We start from the raw sequence: 22,468 nt of genomic DNA, 5'->3' as shown, positions 1-22,468 counted from the left end.
AAGAAAATTGCAAAGCGAGGCAATACTGGTCAGTAGCTTTCGGAATACCTAACCAGCCTGGTCAATAAACAGAAGGTGTGACTCACACAAAAGTAGAGAATTCTATTTTTGGAAGGTCTAAACTCGACATAGAGATGAACGGATCAATAAAAATCACTACAACACTTCTGTAAATGTTACATTTCATAAGGGTTTTATGTCTTGATTGTAATTTTCAAGATTTACCAGGAGTTTGTCAACACACCGTTGTAAGTCATTCCTGCCAGCACTCACTTTTGCTAACTCACCACAGTGTCCTTGACACGCTTACCAAAAAGAATCCTAAAGTGATGTACATGTTCATGTCACCTCTAATTAACCGTCTCTGGTGGTGTCGCTGGTTCAATTCCCTGACAAGCTTCCATCAGGGACTCTGGGAGCAGGGCTGAGCACAGGAAGCTGAATGATAGGTGATGGATGATGTAATATTTGAAATCGACTTGAGGAACCGCTTGGTACAGTCTCATTTCAGAGTTGAAGTGCATTTCCCATTCATAGACTTGATTAAGGGAAAGGGAATAGTTTAATTAAGAATGCCAGTCATTCTGATTGTCCCTCTTTAATAATCGTGTCACTACTCCAGGCGTGGTTTCAATACAATTGAATGTGGTTCCAAACACATTTTAAACTTATGTTTATTGCATTTGTTTTTCAACATTTTCCTTAAGCTCCACTGAGTTCCTGACTACTTGGTGATTAAATCACTAATAGGCTCTGAAATAGGTCTTACATTCTTTGCTGAAGAAATGTTACATCTTTACCTGTCCGAAATGCAGTTAACATTTCAAAATTCACTATAGATTCTTGTTTACTCTTTGAATAGCAGTCAGAATAAACAGCCAGCATGTTCAAATAGGAAAAAGAATTTAAGTTGTTGTTTACACCTGTTGTGCTTTCTCTGTGTTCTTTTTCAAATACCTTTCCGACAGTGAATCATCTTCACTTAATAACAGTATCCACACGTTAATGTTAATAAAACAGGTGGTGATAAGATATGGTCGGGAAAAAAAGGCCCTTTTTTTTTCAGAAATTGACCATTTACCGGTTAGGTAGTCGTTTTATCATTTGGAGATGAAGAGCTGGGGAAAAAAATTGTATTCAGTGTATCGTCTCTTTGTTCTTTGTCTTTCTGTGGATGTTTATGTCTACAGCAACACCTGCAGGAGTTTTATAAGAAACAGCAGGAGCAGCTTCATCTGCAGCTTCTCCAGCAACAGCATCCCGGCAAGCAGGCTAAAGAGGTAGATGCAACATCACGCACAATTTCCATGCACAAAAATTTAAAGACACGTAGGAGATATAAAGACAAACACACACACACACGCAAACAAATGTATGTCTAATTTTCACGGAAGAAAATTTTACTTTTGAGTTCCTTTTCATTAGCCAAAACCAAAAATGTATACTTCCTGTTTCCTTTCAGGAGAAACTGACAGCTTCATGGTGATGTAATCATAATATAGCATGCCTACTATTCAAGTGTGTGTTAATAAAGGGTATTCAGTTACATCTGAACGAAAGCAAAATTCAAACTGTTAATTAACTTTTTCTCTGGGTGTACAAACACCTCTACAACATCAAAGTTACAGCGTTTGACTCTCATGAATCTCACTGAGATGCAGCAGGTTGACAGACCCGGCATGGTCTCATTCCTCTTACGGAAGACAAGCGAGACACCTCAAGCACATTTGCATAAGACTGTTGATGCTGAACCTTGTGAATCTGTGCAGGGCCACCTCCAGAAAACAGTGGGAGTATTTAAATTGATATGAAAGAAAGAATGCACCACCTAAACACACACACACACACCCTTTCTTTTTCTTTGCCTCTGAGATGCACCTCTCGGTGTCTTCTCAATCAGCCCATTATGCTGCCCCCAACAGGAAGTCACAACTGACCTGCCGGCGGCTTTGTTTCTGTTTGGATTTGAGAATAGAGTTTTCAGTGGCCTTGCCGTCAAATATGGAATAGAAATTGCCCCTTTATTTCTCTGGAGGCATGCCGGAAGGTTGCAAGGCAAAGGAGCAAACTGTCTCCCTCCGTCAGTCCATTATGCAGCCTGTTTTCCAGTGAGTGCATCTCAAGTTGTGCCTCTCCTATGCACCGTTCAGTCAATCATCTGAATATTTCAAAACGGCAAAACCTACTGGTACGTGTCCATTCACCTCAGCTGACAAAGAGAGCAGTAATGAGAGAGACAGCCAGGAGGCCTGTAGTTATTCTGGAGGAGCTGCAGTGATCCACAGCTTAGGTGGGAAAACTTTAAGTCATTCACTCCAAATTTAGCCTTTCTGGAAGAGCGATAGGAAGAAAGAGATTATACAGTGGGGGTGGTATTTTGTTTTAGCAAACACAGGCAATGTTCCAAACTACTCCTGCTTACAATTGTCCCCAAGTTTGTCTTGGTTTTTCGCTGAAAATCTTAGGGTATTTTCTGTAGACTTGGTTCAGTTGCAACCAAGTTGCTATATTTTCAGCTGCAGCAGTTGGACTTCACACTGCACTGAGTCAGACAAACCAAACCCTTTGAGCAACCTGTTTACTCTTTCACCTGTGGTGGTGCTGCATCAAAAACCACAGATGACCCTTGAAGAAGACACTGAGCTCAAATTCCTTCTTCACAAAATGTATACAAAAATGGAGAAGTGTCAGTTTTTAGCAGTTGTAGGGTTTGTCTTTTGTCTTTGGCAAAAGACCAATAACCAATTCTCCCATAACCTTAAGACACTGTAGTCCGCTTCCTGCTTTTCAAGTGGTCTCTGAAATGGTTGGCATTCACATATCCATTCAAACTGCACCAGAGTTCACTTCGATCTAAACTAGACCAAGGTTTGTAGGCACATCAGAGGTAGATGTTGTGGTCCACGTCAGAGTTCAAGTTCACTTTCACATTTCTATATATAAACCGGACATTTGAATACTTTCGCATGGCAATTTCAAGTTTGATACATTCCATCTTACTCTGTGTGTCACCACAGTCTGTCTGGCTTGGTGATAACAACTTACTGAGGAGACTCGAGTACAGGGGTTTTGGGAGCAGTGGTGGCATGCTACATGTGCGTTTGAGACCGTGCATCCAAATGCACAAGGAGCCTGTAAACCTCTCATTCTTTCTGTTCCCTCCGGTCAAATGAGCTGTAGCAGAGCTTCGGTGAAGGCAAGACAATTAACTGTCGAGGACAGTGGGGAAAGGATTATACCAGAGGCTTAGTATCATGCACAATCAGAAGCTACACACACTGACAGCCTCACTTTTGTGAGGAGATAACAGCACTTTGGTACAGCCCAAAAACCAGGAGGGAAGATTTAAATGTGAGCAGACAGAGAGCGAGGACCTGCCGAGGAAGAAGCAAAGAGGCATTGCTAAGGTCACAGAAAAGGCGAAGCAGATTTCTCCAAACGGCAAGCCAATGTCTTCTGCTCTCTCAGCTGTTAATTCCTCTATAATTTTCACTCCCTCCTCTTCTTCCATGCTCCCCTCTTGCTCCTCGCCCTCTTCCTTCTCCTCCTCCTCCCCTTCCTCCTCCTCCTCCTCCTCTCTATAGCAACAGCAACAGCAGCAGCAGCAGCAGCAGCTGGCCGCCCAGCAGCTCGTCTTCCAGCAGCAGCTCCTGCAGATGCAGCAGCTCCAGCAGCAGCAGCACCTGCTTAACATGCAGCGGCAGGGCCTGCTCTCGCTGCCAGGGCCCGCTCCAGGCCAGGCCACCCTGCCCGGACAGACCCTGCCCCCACCAGGTAAGGCGGTTGCGTCCGTTCGGAGCACATGACTTCCTGTTTTTTGTTTGCAAGTATAGGTGCTGTCTTTTCCTCTTCTGTCTCTCTCCCTGGTCTTAGTTGTTGTAATTTGGTATGCACATGTAATCCTGTTGCGTTATCTTTAAGTGTGTCTGTCTGCCTGCCTCTCATTGGTATGCTCCCCTACCATCCAATTTGTCCTTAACTCTGCACATGAATGTTTTGTTTAGTCGTCCATTCTTCCTCCTTGTCTTTATTGCTCTCTTTGTCTACCTCTGTCTCTCTTAGCTCTGCGAGTGTTTGTGTTTGTTGTTTTCCATCTTTATTTTTATTCCCTCACTCCCAATTCTAGCAGTGCTTGTTGTTGTTGTTTACTATCTCTATTGAGATGAATAAAAAGCACAAACACAGAGGGAGAGTGGCGAACAAACTCCATTTTCTTCCAGCCAGATCAGGTAAACATTCCTGTTTGTTGTTTACCATTGAAATGGCGGAGACGGAAAACAACAGGCAGGAAAGGGTTTGACAAGATCACAGGAGTGAATTTGGAGTAGTGAGTTTCCACACTAAAATAGAAAACATTGTTTGCCTCAAGGTGGAACTGACAACTATTCTGTGTATTCAATGTTTCTGTTTTTTTACACAAGCGAGCTGTTTTCCAGTTAAAGTCAATACCTTACTCTGCAGAAAGATTAGAGTGGGTTAGAGCTTTTCAGCAGTGCCATGACCCTCCTCCAAAGTTAGGGTTTTCAGCACACTCACTCTTCACTGCAACTTCTCCCTCCTCTTGGGTGTCCACAGGTGGCTTGAGCCCCGCGGAACTCCAGCAGCTGTGGAAGGACGTGACCGGAGGTGGCGGCGGCGGTCACACCATGGAGGACAACGGCATCAAACACAGCAGCGGCGGAGGCGGCATCGGCAGCGCCAACACCGGGACCGGCATGGTCAGCAGCGGTTTAGACCTCTCCACCAACAACTCCACTTCAACTACCTCCTCCTCCAATCCTGCCAAAGCATCGCCACCCATCTCGCACCATGCCATCACCAACGGACAGTCGCCCATCCTCAACCACAGACGAGAGCGGGAAAGGGAACGCGAGAGGTAGAGGAAAGAAGCCATCAGGCTGCCTTTTAGAGATAATGGCAGAGCACAAACAGCTGCTTGATGTTGTTGTGCGGAAACTCCAGGGAAAACAAGATGTTTTGTTTATTTATTCAATGGTTTATTAGTGTCTGACTGATATTCAAGCACAAAAAAAAATAAAAATAAAAGCCTTTTGCTCCCAGGGGAGCTTCTGAACAAACTTAGCTTGCACACATATATCAAACGTGGGGAGTAGAAGCCGTCCAGGCAGGCACACTTTCACTTATAACAAACCTCTCTGGCAGAAAAGACAAGGTAACCCCCTTGTACATTAAGTATTTAGTGCTTTGTCTCTCTTTTTTTCCTCTTTTGAAAATTACCTTCCTTGCTTGCTTGTCATGTAAACAGAATATGTGATGCCTTGAGTGGCGTTTCTAGGATGTTTATCCTTGTGATGGCGTCTTTTATAAATGCACCCAGCACCGAAACACTGGCTGTTCACATATCTGCCTATCTGGGCCATGCATTATTCAAAGGCTTTTCTTGGGCGATATTATAATAAGGACTAAGGATGGAGATGTGTGTGTGCGCGTGTGTCTGCGTGTGTGTGGAGACTTGCAGTAGACGTGGAAGTGCTGTGTAATTGGTTTAAAGTAGATGCTATCTCTGCAGTCCCACTAAAAGTAGGCTGGGAGGAGGAAAGAAAAAAAGAAGACAGAAAAGAAGAGAGAGAAAGTAAATGAGAAGACAAGGAAGAAAGGAAAACATCTGCTTGTGTCCCTAGGGGGATTGCGGTGCCTCGCAATGATCGAACAAGGAGTATTGTCAGGAGCGCTGCTTACTAACAGGCCACGGATCGATGTGGGGGAAGCCCCTTTGTAAAAACGCAGCGTGAGTTCTGCCAGGGCTTTCGACCACACACATGCACAGGCATAACCTGTTCGCACACTCTCCCTCACGTTTCCATGAGCACACTTACACAGCAGTGCCAAGCCTAAAGGTTAAACTGTCATCTTTAATAGGATGTGCTGTCTAGGCAGGGTCGTAACTTATTTGGGTGCCATTTGAAAAACGCCAGAACACCCTTGTCCTCAAAGAACATAAGTTACACAGTGTATTAATCTCCTGATGAAAATTATATGGCTGTCTGGATTTTTAATGTTTACTCGAAAGCCTGCACCCCTCCTCCCCGATAATGGATTTGCAAGATGGAGCGTTGGCTGCAGTTCCAACTCATTCTGGATTTCCATGGGGGGCTGGAGGGAGGGATTGTTCTTCACACATAAGTCACCACTGTCTATGAGTTCATGCTGGAAGATCTAGGATGTGACTTGCTTCTAACCTTTTTTTTTGTTTGTTTTTTTGGAGGTGGGGGGGTTGCTGTCATGACAAATTTTTTCTGTCTTGGTTAAAAAGAAAAAAACTTTGAAAAGCTGAATATTTTCTCGTCTTATGCCTACATTGCTCCATTTTTCTCTTCTGTTTGATCTGCCTCCAGCTCACTTCACGAAGAAAGCGGAGGAACCCACCCCCTGTACGGTCATGGTGTGTGCAAGTGGCCCGGCTGTGAAAACATGTGTGAGGACTTTGGACAGTTTTTGAAGTAAGAACTTATTCTCTGAGAATATGGTGCTGGTTGCAAACTCTTCTTATTTCTCTCAATTACTAGTCAAGAAAATACTCCCACTTTTCAACAATTTGCCACATTGCAACCTAAAGACCAACAAAACACTTTATTGTGTCTTATTGGGCTTTTTTATGACCTGGAAATCAGATGAGCCCAAATTCTTGTTGTGTCTGTTTGTGGTGGTGAGTCAAATGGATACCAGGTACAAAATCATTACAAGCACCCACATCCCAGATTCATCCCGATGTAACACACTGAAGATTAAAAAAACAAAACAAAACAAAAAAACAGTTGAATTGATGTTGCCATGTTTTATTTTTAGTGACGCACATCGAAGCTGTCCCTTTTGTTCCCACTCTCTCAGTGGCCTTACTCTTAAACCCTTCCAGTCTTTCTACAGGACACATTCTGACCTCTAGACAGCTAGTTGACAGGGTTCCGCTCCTCCAAAGCATGACTCAAACCAACTCTGATCCATAACAAATTTTCTGTGCAGCGTGGAGGGACCTGATAGGTTTGTGAGAAAACCCCACCAAAAACGTCAAAAGCTAATGGCAGCTCGCACGGCCGCACACTTACCTCGACAACAAAGGGCCCCCATTCACTGTTGTCATGGTGCAGGCGCTGGAGCAAATGAACTCTTCATGCTCCATCAACAATTTAGTTAATTAGCTCATTTGTAATTGGCCGGCTTTGTTGCCAGGATGTTAGTGGGGGGACATCAAAGGAAGAAGGTGTTTGCAGCGCTGCCGATTACAGGTTATCACATTGCCACTCATCGAGAGCCTCTCTCCCTCCCTGTATCCCTGACTCCCCGCTCTCACACAGAGAAGAAAAGAAAGGGAAAGCTTTAATTTGAATATTCTAATTAGATTTGTAATTAACTGTGAAATAACGATCTGGTGAGTGTTTTTCATGGGCTGTAAATGTCCATGTGAATTCTCATAAACTCCCCCAAATCAGGACAATGTATCCACTTATTTTCCCAGTCATGCAATTCTCTGCAGTATTGACTGTAATAAGGTGCAGAAAGCTAGGAGACGTACGCGTACAAAAAAAAAGAAAGAAAAAGAAAACTAGAATGTAGGATTTGGGTCAAGCTTTCGCTAATGCTACGGCATCTTCTGAATTACTGCCAGGAGGAGTATTCGTGGATTGAAATGATTCCAATAAACAGTGTTTTCAAGTCTTTCAAAGACATTTGCAGGCAGCAGATTAGACTCCGTTTTCACACGCTGTCGAAGCAAATAACAAAGTTAAAAGAGTTGTAATTGACAGCAGCGTCTGGCAATATAATGGACACGAATAGATGTTACTGCCACAGCAAAGGAAAGTGTTTGCTTATATTCTTTGGAAAATGCGAGACGTACATGCCAGAATTAATATACAGAGAATCTTTGCATTCTGTCATGTCACAGCCACATTGTCATTTTATGTGGTAGACTAAAACAAAGCAGGACGTAGTTGTTGCGTGGAATAAAATGTGTACATTTAAAATGTTTTACGGATAAATATCGGTACTTAAAAGATTTGGGTCACTTCATCATGTGCACATATGTTTCCCTAAACTATTCCACTGCTGCTCTGGTTACTTCGTTTTGTTGTGTCTGATATGTTTAGGGTTGTACTTCACCAAACTTCCAAGTGTTTCACTTCTTCTAACGTGTTCCCTCGCAGGATTGTTCTTTCTTTTTAACTCTACGTAGCTTTCCTGTCCCCGTGAAAGGAAATTGTGATGCTATCACCATGTTTGTGTTGCAGTGTTAGTTTTCCACCACACAGTGTTTTGAGTGTGGGCTATAAAGCTGTATTTCGGTCATATGTAACCAGAACACATTCTGCCCTCAAAATGACTTATTACAAACTACAAAGTTGGTTTCTACATATTTTCCTTCACTTCAAAACAAATGGTCTCAGTCTGTCACATCACATGTAACTAAAATAAGTTAATGGGCATATTGACAAAATGTGGAATGTGAAATGGTATATGAATACTTAAATTCCTGAAAGTCATTCTTATGAAACAGCGGATCGTGGTGCACACTACAGGACTATGCATGAAAGCAGTTTGCCTTGCAGCTTTGGTAAGGGATGCACCTGTGATCCAGCAAGACTGCAGGGGATTAGCAGGTTTTCTGGAATCATATCCAATCACCTAAGCACACTCACTTAATGGAAGACATCACTTTATTTCTTTTGGTACCGTATGCTCTGTTCGCACACAAACACTCACTAGTCTGTGTGCTTTAAGGATTCTGCGGGTAGGTAGATTAGCTGGTCACTTCAGTCAGGCTTGGAGACGCACTGTAAAAGATGCGCACAAATGCTGGATACAGTAAGCTGGTAAGCTTCTGTGAAATGATGCGTGCTTGTAAAGTCAAACCAGGGGAGCCAGAAAGACAGGTGGCGAGAAAACAGTTGGTTTTCAAAGTGAAAAACAGGTGCGCAGGTTGGCAGACAGTTTTGTAAGAACATTTTCCAGAACATCGCCTGTTACGGAATTTCTGTCTTGGCTGAGTCCCGCGCACAAAACTATACGGTAACCCAGCCAGCACAAGAAAACAGACAGCAACAAAGAAGGCAGGCTCGTCATTAGAACAAAGATGGCTGCTCTGTGCCGTGCCTTGGAGCAGTCATTGTAGGTGTCAGAGGGAGTCCTTTCATGTTTCAGGAGATGCCATTTGACTGCACACACACACCGATGCGCCCGTGCACGCACACACGGGCGCAGTTTAAACGGGGTTACATAAAGCGGATGTCAGATTTAGATGACAGCTTAGATGTTGGTACTTCAGTGGAAGGAGGGGGCCACGTTTGTTGGGAAGGGATTGGGGAGAGACCCAAGTCAAGCTGCCGCCTCGTAGCTCGCTGCAGGAGCTCGGCTCAGCAGCAGTGACACGTTTAGTCATCTATTGTTTTGTTGCATGAAGAAACTTGTCAAGATCAGCATTTAGTGGCTCCTCGGCACGCTTTAAAGTGCTCTCACCTGGAAAATGTAGCCGCAAGGTGGCATGGCATCCTGAATTAGCTCTGTGAAGTTCAAAATGAAATAATATCTGTGGGAATGTTTCTTGAGTGACTGGGTGTTTTGGTTTGCGGGCGTATTTATGTTAGTTACACGACAAAGAGGGCTGAGACACGACAAGGCATTGAGGTTGGGTGGAAGGTTTTGGGGTTTTTTTTGCAAGCAACCTTTGGTAAAAATAAAAGGAAACAAAAATTGTAGTTAAAAAGATCAGCTTAGTAATGTGGGAATAGAAGCAAAAGGAAAAATGGTTTTCCAAGATTGCTTGACTAGTAAAAGGTGAGCCTAGAGTCCAGTCTGAAGTCTGTCTCTGCTATTACCTTCATCCATCTTTCTGGCCATCTGACAAGCCTCCCCATAGCTGTTGGTATTTACCACTAAAATAACAACATTAATATATCAAAGACTCTTCGGCAAAATGCAATAATTGTTTGCTGTGTTGGTTGTAGCCTCCCTTCTGCAATACTCATCAACATATTATTGTTTCCAAGATGCTGAAAATCACAGTGTCTGATGTACAGATAAAAGGAAACGATTGAGGAAAATGTGGATTTAACACAAATTCTATTTTCATGGCTGTTTTCATTACTAATATTGTCATCAAATTGTTATTTTTTTTCTTTTTCAAGTTACTATGCTTGAAAAAATTTAAAACTTACTTAAAAGTGCCTTTTCAGCAAGATATAAGTCTATAATTTAAAAAAAAATCTACCACTTCCATTGGCAGATAATTTTACGTTTGACATGGGAAAAAGTATTGTTATAAGTGAAATAGTCTGCAGATGGAACTAGAGGAACTAGCACTTTTTAATCAATATTATGGAATTATTGACTTAAAACAAGCTCGTAAATCTTGCTGTGAAGTTACTTGTAAGCCAGTTTTGTCTTTTTTTCTAACCTATATATTTCCACTAAAAACTAGACCAAAATTACTTGGTGAGATTTTGGGGTTTTGTATTGTGTACCTCTTGTATTATGACAAAATGTGAAGAAGTTCAAGTCAAATTCGGCATTTTGAAAGGCACTCATGCATTTCTGAAGGCGTTTTTTTATGTACAATAATGTTACTTCTCAGAGGTTTTCAAAGCTATAGTTCCACCTTCGCACAAACCAATAGCAGCAACCCCCAACCAGCTCTGCCAGTGTTCTGTCACCGTTCTGCTCTCCTTATTAGTGGCAGCAAGCCAGGCTCTGTGTTAAAAGGGCAAGCTCAGCCGCTAACCTGAACGCTGGTGTTTGTAACCCGCTACTAATTAAACCCACAAGGCAGCAGCCAAATGTCTTTGTCTTTATATAATGTACACATATACACATTGTTGAGGCAGGCATTTGCTTTAGTGGGTTTTCCCAGCCCCTACATGGTGAAGATTTGCTCCACCCTACCAAGACCTTTAAAAGGCAGGGCACCACCACCAAATGGTGACAATGTCCATGGAAGAGATCGTGTGTAAACATGCTTTGTTCTAATGCACTTATTTAGAAGTGTACTGCTGTATCGGTGATAGTGTGTTTTGTACAGACAGCTCAACTTTCTCTGCTGGGCCTTTCTAGCCCCTGATGATATGCACGAACAATGAGCACAAGTGTACAGTCCATATTTACTGGCTTAAATAGATTTATTATTGGGTCCGTTAGTGGATGTTGATGGCCTATACATATTCATGTTTTCAGCAGTGGGAGAAAAAAAAAATCCTTCAAGATCTTCTGTTCTGCTCTCTTTAAGACAAACCGCAGGTTCTAATAAAATAAAGGATCATTTTTGGGGTTTAAAAACAACACCTGTGTCTCCCTCGTTGTCTGTTTTTACATCTTTTTGTTTTGTTTTAATATTTAGTGTCATGTGTTCAGAAGTCTCTGCCTTGGACATCATTTCTCTCCAGTTTTCCATTATTCATGCCTGATGATGGGGGATGTCTTGTGTTCTATCATATATATATATATATGTGTGTGTGTGTGTGTGTGTGTGTGTGTGTGCGTGTGTTTGTGTGTGTGTGTTTTACTTCTTGCTATTTATTTTTAGCTGCAACTGTCTCAAATACATGGTTTATTAAAGGATAATACTTTTTTATATCGGGCTATAAGTAAGGCAAATAAAGAGGTACTTTATTTTTGGAGTAAGGTGGGCTATTAAAAATGCACACCACACTTTTCAGAATTTTTTCTTTTTATTTTTTTTCTGTTAGAAATATTTGTTTCCCTTCTTTCTTGTTTCAAAAATCCTAAAATTGTTTATAATCACCTTTATCAAGGTGAGGTTACTTAAGGCCATCAGAGTAAAGGAGCTGAACACCACAGTTGGCACAATTGTTAATAAAAAAAAAAAGAATAAATAATAATATCAGGTGAAAGACGATGATTAAAATCATTTTTGTTGTTCAGACAGGTTAGAAACCTAAGGCGGTCTTCTTCTTCTTCCCTGTTTCACTACCTTGGATTTTCTTTTGTCATGTTCTTTTCTTCCTGTCCTGTGTGTCTGCCCACCCCCTTCTCCTTCATTTCTGTCTTTGTTTGGCATTATTAATGCTCAGCAGAACATGCTGCCATTTGAATATTTTATAAACGCACGTTGTAATCTTCCTGTAATCGCCTTGCTAACTGGCCAGCAGTGAAATTGAATGTACGAAGCCCTAACTGTCTGCAGGACCGCCGTGAGGCCTCGCGCACACAAACACGTGCACACTTAACTAAACGTAGCTGCTTGCGGATGAGACGTAGACTCGATAAAGATTTTTGCACATCTTTTTTCTTTCTTTTTTTTTTTTCTTGTTTTGTAATGAGGTATCTTCAGGGACGGCGAGCAGCCATCTCTGTGCTTTTGAAGCAGCTGTAATTCATGACACACACCATACATCAAGTGCATAAGATAGCATTATGGGCAGTGAAATGAAAAGGGTATTTGCAACATTAGTTCCCTCATCCTGCGAGGGACGTGATTAAATGATTAATGAAATGCCCCCCCTACACCGTCCGCCCTTTTTTTTTTTTTTTTTTGCATGCGTGTTCTGAAACAGCAATTAGGCACAGAGCTGGTGGAAATCCACCAGTCCTGTCCCTCATGTACCTCTGCTTGTATTTTTTTTTAATACCACCTCATTCTTGATTTATAATGAAACATTTCAGAGCATTAAAACCTGAAATGGTTAGGGGAAGCAAAGGCAGGGACGAGATGAAACGGTTTTTAAGCGTGTTCAGTGTTAATTGAAAGGTACAGGACTATTGTGATTACAAATGTTCTGCTCGGCTTCTGATTGACAGGCCAAGAGAAAGCAGCTCAATGAGTTGTCTTGTTTTTGCGCTTTGCAGATAAACAAGAAGAAATGTGGGGCTTGGGGATGTGGGGGGGCAGGAGGGGCTGGAGCGGAGAAGAATATGTGCTGGAAGTGTGTGTTCGCGATAATGTAAGCAAGCGTGTGTTTTCAGATAAAGCGAATGCCAGAGAGGAAGAGATTTTGTACTCCCTCTAATGCACTGGAGGCTGTGCTGTAAATGATCATTGAAGGGTCTGCAAGCTAACCTATAATTACTGCAGATAAAGTGGCAGCTCTGGCATTTCATAAGCATGTCTCCTCAAAGCTTTGCTTTGTGAGTTTGTCTCCAATGATCATTTAGATAGAGGCTCATTACCCAGCATCACAACATTTTAGGAGCCCTTTTTCCACCACATATTTGTGCTACCGCGTACGTGTGCCAGGAATAGAGGTCTATCTTAATGGTTGAGCTTTTTTTGTGTGTGTGTGTCCTACAGATGAAATCCAATCTAGACAAAAACCTTCATTGACTGTTATGGCTGTCTGGCCGCCTTTTTCCTTCTAATGAGGCGAACACACCAGATACGTTTAATATGTCTGTGGCACGATAATGCACCTTCAAGTGAAGAGCCGCTTTTGTGTGTCAAATGTTGCCCGTGTTAAATTGTGTGTATTGTTTTCAATAAATTAGGGGGACAAAACCATTCTGCTGGGCCAGCACGTTTTATTCTTAGAAGAAAGCAGCTCTCAGGGTGTCACTGAAGCCCCACCGAGCCCCGCTGCCACCGCCACCACCACCACCATTACCATCAACTAAACTGGCACAGACCTATTGTCATGTTAAAAATGGTGCCTCACACCATCCATGTTGCTGCTAATTACTTCATTTCAAATAGGAACAATGGCTTCTAACTGGGATCCTATAGGTAATTGTCACTGTATGGAAATTATCATAAAAACAAAAGTTGATACTGTAATTATAATCCACCACAATTTTCGACAAGGTAAACCGAGTTCTCACAGCTGTACCACGCAAAACCTTAAAAAAGTCAGTAAACTCCTTGAGCATTTTCACGTTTTTCAGGTTTCAACCAAAACCTTCAGTGGTGAAAGGTGGAAAGAAAGGTTTTCAAAGATTTAGTTTTAAAATGTGGGAAAAGTGTGATGTGTTTATTTTTTAACCTCTTTTTATTTTTATACTCATAATTACAATCCTGCCCATGCTATATGCTTCAGAGGTCACGTAATTTGTGTAACTGTGAGGGCCAAAGCAGTTTGTCAGAGAATATTAGTGAACAAACCGAATTATGAAAGCAAGATTAGGTAACAAAACAACATCCCGAAAACTATATGAGATGACTGCAAACAATGTGTGGTGGAAAACTAAAAGTACATGCCACCTTGAATATATTATAACTGTGAAACATGGTGGAGGCAGAAACATGCTGTGGGGACACTTTTCTTTCTTGTCAGAGTTGAGTGGCTGATGGATGAAAGCTGAATACAGGGCAATACCCAAATAGGCCGTAAACATTCAAACATCTGTACAATCTTTTTTAATATATCAGTGTGAAATTACAATATAGATGTCTCTTTGTCCTTTCAGGCACCTAAACAGCGAGCACGCTCTCGATGACAGAAGCACAGCCCAGTGTAGAGTCCAGATGCAAGTTGTACAGCAACTTGAAATACAAGTAAGTTTCTTTTTTTTTTGAGCTAGTAATAATGTCTCAGTGGAGTAAATTCACATGGCTGTATTTTTTATTTATTTATTTTTTTTACATTAGTGTAGCCATGACTCCAGCAGTCAAAACTTTATTTTGTGAAACTTGCACAAGTAGGAGAAAAGGCCACATTGTGGTTTGCTTAATACTTCCAGACAAGCAGGACCCGCTGAATTCAACAAAGCCACTAAACAAAGGAATCCTCGAGCCTTACAACGAAAGCCATTATGGCTGTTTTAATTGAATTAAGCCCATGCTTTATTTTCTCTGCTGCTTCCGGTTTTTTTTTCCTCCTTCTTTTTCTTTCCAATTAATAGCGAGCACATCTCTCCCAGTCTGCTGTGTTAATTAACTGCACTTTGCACCTGAAGAAAGCTCAAAAGGAGGGAACTATTTTCAGTAGGTGGAGCGTGACCTTATTAAGAAGTCATGTTGGATAGATAATGAGAGCGCTGATTGAGTGACATTATTACTCAGCACTGCAGATGAGCGCCGCTCTCCCTTTAGAAACAAATAAAGACAGGGGCGAACAAATGTTTCGACACCCTCGGCAAAGAGGCCTAATAATATATATATTTTTTTTAAGTAAAATTAATTTGTGTTTTATTGTAGTACTACAATATCATGCAAAAAGTTGGAAAAAAATAGCCTTTAATGTAAATGTTTTTTATTCCATGAAAAGCAAGAAGAAGTTGATTTTGTAGAATCATCAGTGGCACAATTGCTGCTACATCTCCTTTTAACAATAACATCACATAGTGCTCTCCTATAGCTTATAATAAGACATAGTGGACCCTTCTTGTTCACCAGAATTTGAATTAATCTCTAAGATTTTAAGAATAGATCTTGAGCACTTTAATCACTCAATTTTCTGCTTTGCCACAGTCCTTGAAAGTCATCAAACTAAAGAACTTTCACTCAATTTTAAATGTTTTTTATTGCGAAGTGTTGCCATCCCACTGTGATTACATTGTAGGTCTTGTTCTTTTTGCACTCTTTTGCTCCTCCACTCTGTAGCCCCATCATCTCTGTTTCTTTTCACCACCAGACCCATCACTGGTAATGAGGCCCAGCTCTGCGTGCGTGTGTGTTATTAAGGGGCGGGAGGTTTTCCGCCTTTCACAAGGTCCAGTCCCTGTCACTCCAGGTGAATTAGATTGATGATGAGCCCCGGCTGGGGCCACTAACTGGACCGGGGAGGCGGGGCCGCCTGGCACCCTGTTTGGGAGACCCCTTCACCTCTTGGCAGCTGCTGGCTGCGCTCCATCCCCCTAACAGTGTCCACAGGACTTTGAGCAGACACTCAGGACCACCTAATTTATGAGCCAACCACCTTGTTACTGTCAAAGCCTTCGCTGACCTAAATTCGGATATTGACAAAAAGATGAAATGCTATTTGTTTTGCCTGACCTGGCTCTGTTCTCCCCTTCCTTCCTTCCTTTCCTCCTTCTTTCCTTTCCTCTTTAATCCATCCTAATGCACTCTCTCCTCTCCTTCTGTCTTAACAGCTTTCTAAAGAACGTGAGCGTCTTCAGGCGATGATGACCCACTTGCACATGCGGCCCTCAGAGCCCAAGTCATCTCCCAAACCAGTGAGTGCATATTGCTCTGCCTCCCGTAAACACGCTCGCCTCCTATCGCCGAAAATGAACAGTTTAAGCGGGTGGCAGAAGATGAAAGGGAGGCGAATGGGATTTGTAATACACAGTTACACGTGCTCCTTATCGCTTTTTGTGCATTGTGAGAGGACAATAGAGTTTGGGAGTGTATTAGATGGCAGAGCGACACAGTCCTCGGCTAAAACGGCGGGAGTAATTTCTTTGTGATAGCTATAATAGGGCAAAACAACCTGTTGGCTGCCGATGATTGTTTGGCTCGGTGGCCTAAGAAGCGCTCAGAAGTGGAATGAGAGGAGAGAAGATATGTCATTTTGACAACAAACAGCAGAAAATAACAGCTCAGTGTCGGAGACTGTGGGATGTTGACATGAAGCTAAAATTGACCACAGGAGAATAAAGCAAAAAAAAGAAAAAGTGATTTCAGTCTGGCCTTTTTTTATCTTTTCCCTGAAATGGAACCCTTATGAAAGCGTCTTATCCAAGCGATATTTGAATTTCATATCCCGATCATACATTTTGGCAAACACTGTCCCCCTCACCCCTCAATTTTAGGAAGTTTGAAATATGAGACATGAAAACATTGTTAGCGTTTTAATGCTGCTTAGCATTAAAGTGCCTACATTCAATTGAATCATTTTCCCAATCACCTCTCATCATAGAATGTAGACGATCATAAGATAGCATAATTATTCCATGATTCCACCAGAAATCAAACCCTTTTTTATTATTCCGAGTTCCCTTCTTTTACTCTCTGTCTGTGTAGCACTTTTTTTTATCATCTTTAAAACTCCAGCAGCTTGGCGCCAGCTCGTCCAATAAAGAATTTTCAGCTTCTAATCCGTGCCCGAATATGAATGAATGATGCTAATGAAGTATTGCATTACATAAAGCTCACATGAAAGAGCAGCTAATTGCATTTGATGGTGGGGGTAATTCAGACAGAATTCCTAAACGAACAGTTAAGTCATTAGATTTTTCTAAGACCTCCCTACTTTTTAAAGTCTGACAAGATAAAGATTTGATTGGGGGATGTTGGAATAGAAATAGAAGGGATTTTCGTGTTTTGCAAAGATATTAAAACACATTCCAATTTGTTTTAATTGGATATAATGTAGGGGAGGCACTACTATTGGTGCATAAATGCAAAGGATCAAGTAGAAAAGCAGTCAAGAAGCCCTAGATGACTTTGGAGGAGCTGCAGGTATTCACAGCTGTCATAGCAACTCTGCCTTTCATAGAAGAGTGAACAAAAGAACAAAGTTTAAAAGTTGGCAAATGAAGCCTTTAGCAGTTTTCCACCATCCATATAGGGAATACGGTTATCATCTGGACGAAAGTGCTCTGATTAGAGGAAAGCCAGTTTGAGACAACAAAAGGCTGGATTTCGATCAAACACTGATGTTGTAGACTGGTCTAGTCCAAGTCCAGAACTAAATCCAATTGTGGCAACACTTCAAAGTATCTTACAAACATTTTCTAATTTAATCTTCCTATTTCTGCCAAAATCAATGGGCAGAAATTTCAGTCTCTCGATGTAAACGTCACCCAAAAGATCTGCAGCTCTAACATCTTATGAGACGTTTGTTCAACTTCTCCAGAGTTCCATCTCTGCAGGGCTGAACACAAATGCATGCCACACTTCACATGTGCTATTTTGCATTGTGCTACTTTGACAATGCACTGTCATCGCATAAACCTGGTACAGAGTGTAAACTCTCTTTACCCATGACAGAATTAGCTCATTATTACGCCTCTCCATTGCCAGAGTCTCTCTAATTTGACATTTTATCATATTTTTCAACACTTAGCAGCCAATGACCCCGGATGCTTTTTCTTTTCTTTTTTTTGCTTTGCCTCCTCTCCATCTCCCAGAGCCTTTGGCTCCCACACTGCTTCCCAGCTTTCAAGTCGCCTTCAATTCAGAGATCTCAATGTGGACGCATTCCACTCGTAGGCTCACAATTAAGGCAATTTGGTTTGAATATGTAACGACGTCATTACCATTCCAGCTAAATTAGCGCAGGGACTAAAAGGTCAGCGAGGAATTTTCCAGTCGGTTAGAGCCTCTCATATGAGATTTGGGAAGCAAGTACAGACTCGGCGGACCAGTCGGACGGCTACCGCGATCGTCACTCGCTCACTGCGCTGCGGAAGAGACAAAGATTCACAGAAGAGAGTGTTTATGTCCACAGTGACCATCTAGCCGTCCACGCGGATTTGCTTCTCATGGGAAAGAACTTTGACTTTCCTTCTGCACTGGAAGTCACTTTGAGTTAGGGCTTTTAAGACTCTCCTTTTTTGTAATAAAAAGTTGTTGATTTAAAATTTCGTCAGTGGAAGCATTGGTGCAGCAGTAAATTTAAACTGCCAAGCTATCAAGCGATGCTTTTAATAGAATTATACCCTCTTTTCATGTGCAGCAAATCCTTTTGCCATCAGTATTCTATGACCTCAGGGTTTGTGGGATATTCTGACCAGGAGGCAACTCTCTAAATCCTCACATCAAAGCAGTCAGGAATGTTGCTGTCGGTGGGAATGAGTCTAGTAAAGTCAGTGAGACCTGGTCACGGAGAAGTAGGTTTTTTTTTTATTATCAGCTTCAAACTTTTAACACTATTGTATTACTCAGTTAAGATCTAAACCTAATCCCAGACTGCATTTTGCAACCCAAGTATGAGAAAACAACCAGGAGGACTTGCCATTGCCTTCATTATTTATCTTCAGCACACATTGAGATATTTTTAAACTTTTACTAAAGTCTCAAAATCAACATAATGGTACTAATGCGTAGAAAATGTCTTCTTAGCTATTGAACTGTATCAAATTACAACCACATTTTTGTATATTGGGATGCAAATAAAAGTGAAAGGTGAGGATCTCAGTCCCACAGCACTCTGCTGCCACTATGACGTGTTCAGGGGATCTGTTTTCCCTCCGATGCACATCATCCCTGCACTTCTTATAGACTTTAGATGCATTTACACTTAGATTAAATGATAGGTATCAAAGACTTTGAAAACTACAAAAAAATAAAAACACCTGAATTCCTTGTCAAATGCACTATTGAATATTTAGTCAACAGTGTATTTCAACAGGCATTTTTATGCCAAAATCGTTTACATATCCAAAAGATATCTGTCACTATCAAGAAGCTTGTATCCAGCATTTCACAAGGGAGAGATAACCTGTGTTTAGGGGCTCGTTTCTTCACTGTTTAAGAACGATGAGTGTTTGTAGTGTGGCGAGATAGCCGGGGAGGGAGTGAGAGAGGCAGAGTGTGACAAATAGAGAGATAAAGAGAGATGGGGCTGGGATAACATGGAGGCTGATCGTTGGATAATCTTGAACAGCGTGCTCTAATTAGAATTCTTATGACACAATTTGGTGGTTGTAATTAGTGGAGATGGGCTGGCTCCTCTCCACGAGCCTTGTTAGTGGAAACACAGCTGTGTTAGAGAGGAGCGGCGCAGACGCTCAAATCTGTCAGGGAAACCACAAAACGATGCCTTCCGCCTCCCCCTTTCACCCACATTTATATGTATGTGTGTGTGTGTGTCTCTTTCTCACATCATGAGTCATGACTTGCGTTTTGTTTTCTCCCCGCCGCAGCTCAACTTGGTGTCGAGCGTCACCATGTCGAAGAACCTGCCCTCGACGTCGCCCCCGAACTTACCTCAGACCCCCACAACGCCCACAGCCCCCATCACACCCATGGCGGCCATGCCCCAGGTGCCATCAGTACTGGGAGGAGCCAACGTCCCCAGCATGGGAGCCATGCGCAGGCGCCACTCGGACAAATACTCCATGCCTTTGTCGTCGGGTAGGACCAACTACTCAGCACTGCACACAGCACCACTTCACTCAGATCAAACTGGCAGCTAGGATGTGTTTTTGCACGTTCTAAAACTTGAAGTTTCCCACTTTTTGTCATGTTATATCCAAAACGTTCGATATATCTCATGGGGATTTCATGTGATAGACTAACATAAAGTTATGTGTGATTATAAAGTGGTAGGAAAAGTAATGGTTTACACTCTATTCTATTATTAGATTTTTTTTTTCTACCAGTAAATCTTTCTTTGTCATTTCTAGTCACCACTTCTGAGTTATTATTTTGCAGATCCACTTTTCTCTATACTGTTATACTAATATTACAAAATCAGTGAAATACATTTATTTGTAATCTACCCTCTTTACACTCAATAAAAACCTTCTACTTGACAATTATTTGCTACTTTGGTTTGGTCAATTTTATAAAGTACATTTATTACATGGTGGTAGCAGCTTTATGCTACAGGGAAGCTTCTCTTTAGTATCGATGGGGAAGCTGGTCAAGGTGATGGTTGGTTGTAACATGACAAAAATATGCAAATGTTCAACAGTAAAAGTATTCTCGCAAGGCCCCACAGTTATTTAACTTAATAACTGAATAAAATTGACTTTTGTTTCATTTTTAACCAAGTTTTAATTTAAAATTTAATCACTGCTGAAACAGAAAATTACAGCCATGCCTCAACGTTAAGTGCAATTAGTAGTTTGTAACCGAGAATCGCACACATCTCACATCTCAGATGTACACAATCACAAAGGCGTGTTTGAGAAGTCTGTTAGGTTTCTAAAAGCGAGCCTGTAGTTAATCACTCTAAATGTAAACAGACAAGAACTTCCTCTGCACATAAATATTGCATGAATGTTAATTAAGTTCAAATAATGGTGGAAAAATACAATATTTATTACATTAGGACATCCCATGTATTAAGCTTTTGCATTTTAAACGACCCGTCTTTGATGTTTATATTTACGCGTTTAGTGTGAAGAAGCATAAATTATTCAACTTCACCCTAACTAACTACACGGATCTCGTATATGGATGTATAAGCGTTTAATGTCTCTCACGAGAGAGATTAATTAAAAATGCATTTTGTTAGACATGGAAAGTGCTGATTTGATGTGCCCTCCCTTTCAACCCGCCCCACCCTCTTTGTCCAATCCCCCCCTCCCCCTTTCTCACCCCCACACCCATCCACCCATCCTCACCCCCACCCCAGTATTAATTTGATGAAACCTTGAGCAAATTCAGCACCTAAAGGTATCAAATTTGCCAATTATTTCAGGTGGTGACACAGTATTTATTTTTCCAGAGATTGCCCCAAACTACGAGTTTTATAAGAATGCAGATGTTAGGCCGCCATTCACTTACGCAACCCTCATAAGACAGGTGAGTGGGAAATAAATTAACTTTCGCCTGATTAGATTTGAATTAATTGCTCCACCTTCTCTTGGCTTTGTCACTCTCACCTGAGCCCAGTATGATCGTTTGGTGTCATTTTAGGCTATCATGGACTCCGCTGACATGCAGCTAACGCTTAACGAAATCTACAGCTGGTTCACGCGCACGTTCGCGTACTTCCGGCGCAACGCTGCAACTTGGAAGGTAAACCTGCTCTGCACTTTGCTCCCTACGAGTGCGAAACGTGAAAATAGCTTGATTTGCTCCTCAGCACTTCTCCATTCTTTTTTCTTCTTATTTATTTTTCCACCACAGCGCCTTTTCTGTTTAGAAATGACAGCTGGAAGAATCACTCCCCCGCCCCCCACATATCGTTTTCTAATTTGGTGCAATTAATAGCGGAGGCCCGGTGTAGACAGGAGAGGGCTTTGACGCCCTAATTATACAGCAGCCGCTCCATCATCAGCACCTTTTGTTAAGAGATACACCCCTCCTCCTGGTCCTGAAACCACCTTCTCTCGCATATCACTGGTTAATTGTGAGGAAGGGTGGCTGGTTTATCCGTTAACCAGCTCTCTGGTGCACAAATGCATAAACTGACTCCAAGAAAAGGGGTTAACTGAAGCAGGGAGATTCGGAAGGGGACAGAAAGTAAGAATAGGCCTGTCATGGAGGAAAGCGCTCTTTATTTACTTACACAAAAGGACCCCATTTGTATGTCTGTCGCTACAACTTTATGGTCCTGTCCGGCTGCACAAAGATGGTGAAAAATGTCCGTCCCGCAGAACGCGTTTTCAGTCAGGAGTGTGTCTGTGTGCTGATAAAGGAATCCCAGCCAGAATCTTCAACGTTTCATCCTGTAGCCCCTTCCGTGTCATCTGTTTTTTTATTTTTTTTGTTTTTTTTTCCCCCTTCCTTTCTTTTAGCCTTTGTGGCTGCACAGAGAGGACTGGAGGGAAAAACTCCCAACAGCCGCTCATCAGCATGCAAGATGTGTTGCGGCACTAGATTTAGCAAAGTGAATTAATTTGGATTTGGGATGCAAATGAGCACACGGGTGTGTGATCGCCAATCCGAGGGGGCCACGCGTAGAGATCAGCGCCCTTTTCCAGTTTGTTAGGTACAGTAGCGCACCAC

At 41.9% G+C, this 22,468-nt stretch overlaps 1 protein-coding gene across 10 annotated transcripts in view; it reads left to right on the top strand.

Annotated features, from left to right (window-relative positions):
• Positions 1 to 22,468, top strand: part of foxp2 (forkhead box P2) — a 131,646-nt gene that overhangs the window by 96,925 nt on the left and 12,253 nt on the right. For 8 of the 10 annotated variants that reach the window (XM_044107679.1, XM_044107675.1, XM_044107680.1 and 5 more), the window contains 9 exons: positions 1,191 to 1,280; positions 3,585 to 3,774; positions 4,576 to 4,876; positions 6,357 to 6,461; positions 14,365 to 14,452; positions 15,991 to 16,074; positions 19,711 to 19,921; positions 21,216 to 21,319; positions 21,434 to 21,535. In XM_044107679.1, the coding sequence (XP_043963614.1) occupies positions 1,191 to 1,280; positions 3,585 to 3,774; positions 4,576 to 4,876; positions 6,357 to 6,461; positions 14,365 to 14,452; positions 15,991 to 16,074; positions 19,711 to 19,921; positions 21,216 to 21,319; positions 21,434 to 21,535 (1,275 nt within the window). The remainder of the gene's footprint in view (positions 1 to 1,190; positions 1,281 to 3,584; positions 3,775 to 4,575; positions 4,877 to 6,356; positions 6,462 to 14,364; positions 14,453 to 15,990; positions 16,075 to 19,710; positions 19,922 to 21,215; positions 21,320 to 21,433; positions 21,536 to 22,468) is intronic. The other 2 variants (XM_044107682.1, XM_044107674.1) reach the window with 1 other exon arrangement.

The sequence above is a fragment of the Gambusia affinis genome, linkage group LG23, assembly GCF_019740435.1.
Source record: "Gambusia affinis linkage group LG23, SWU_Gaff_1.0, whole genome shotgun sequence".
In the NCBI taxonomy this organism is placed as follows: domain Eukaryota; kingdom Metazoa; phylum Chordata; class Actinopteri; order Cyprinodontiformes; family Poeciliidae; genus Gambusia; species Gambusia affinis.
This window is presented reverse-complemented; position numbering and strand designations above follow the sequence as displayed.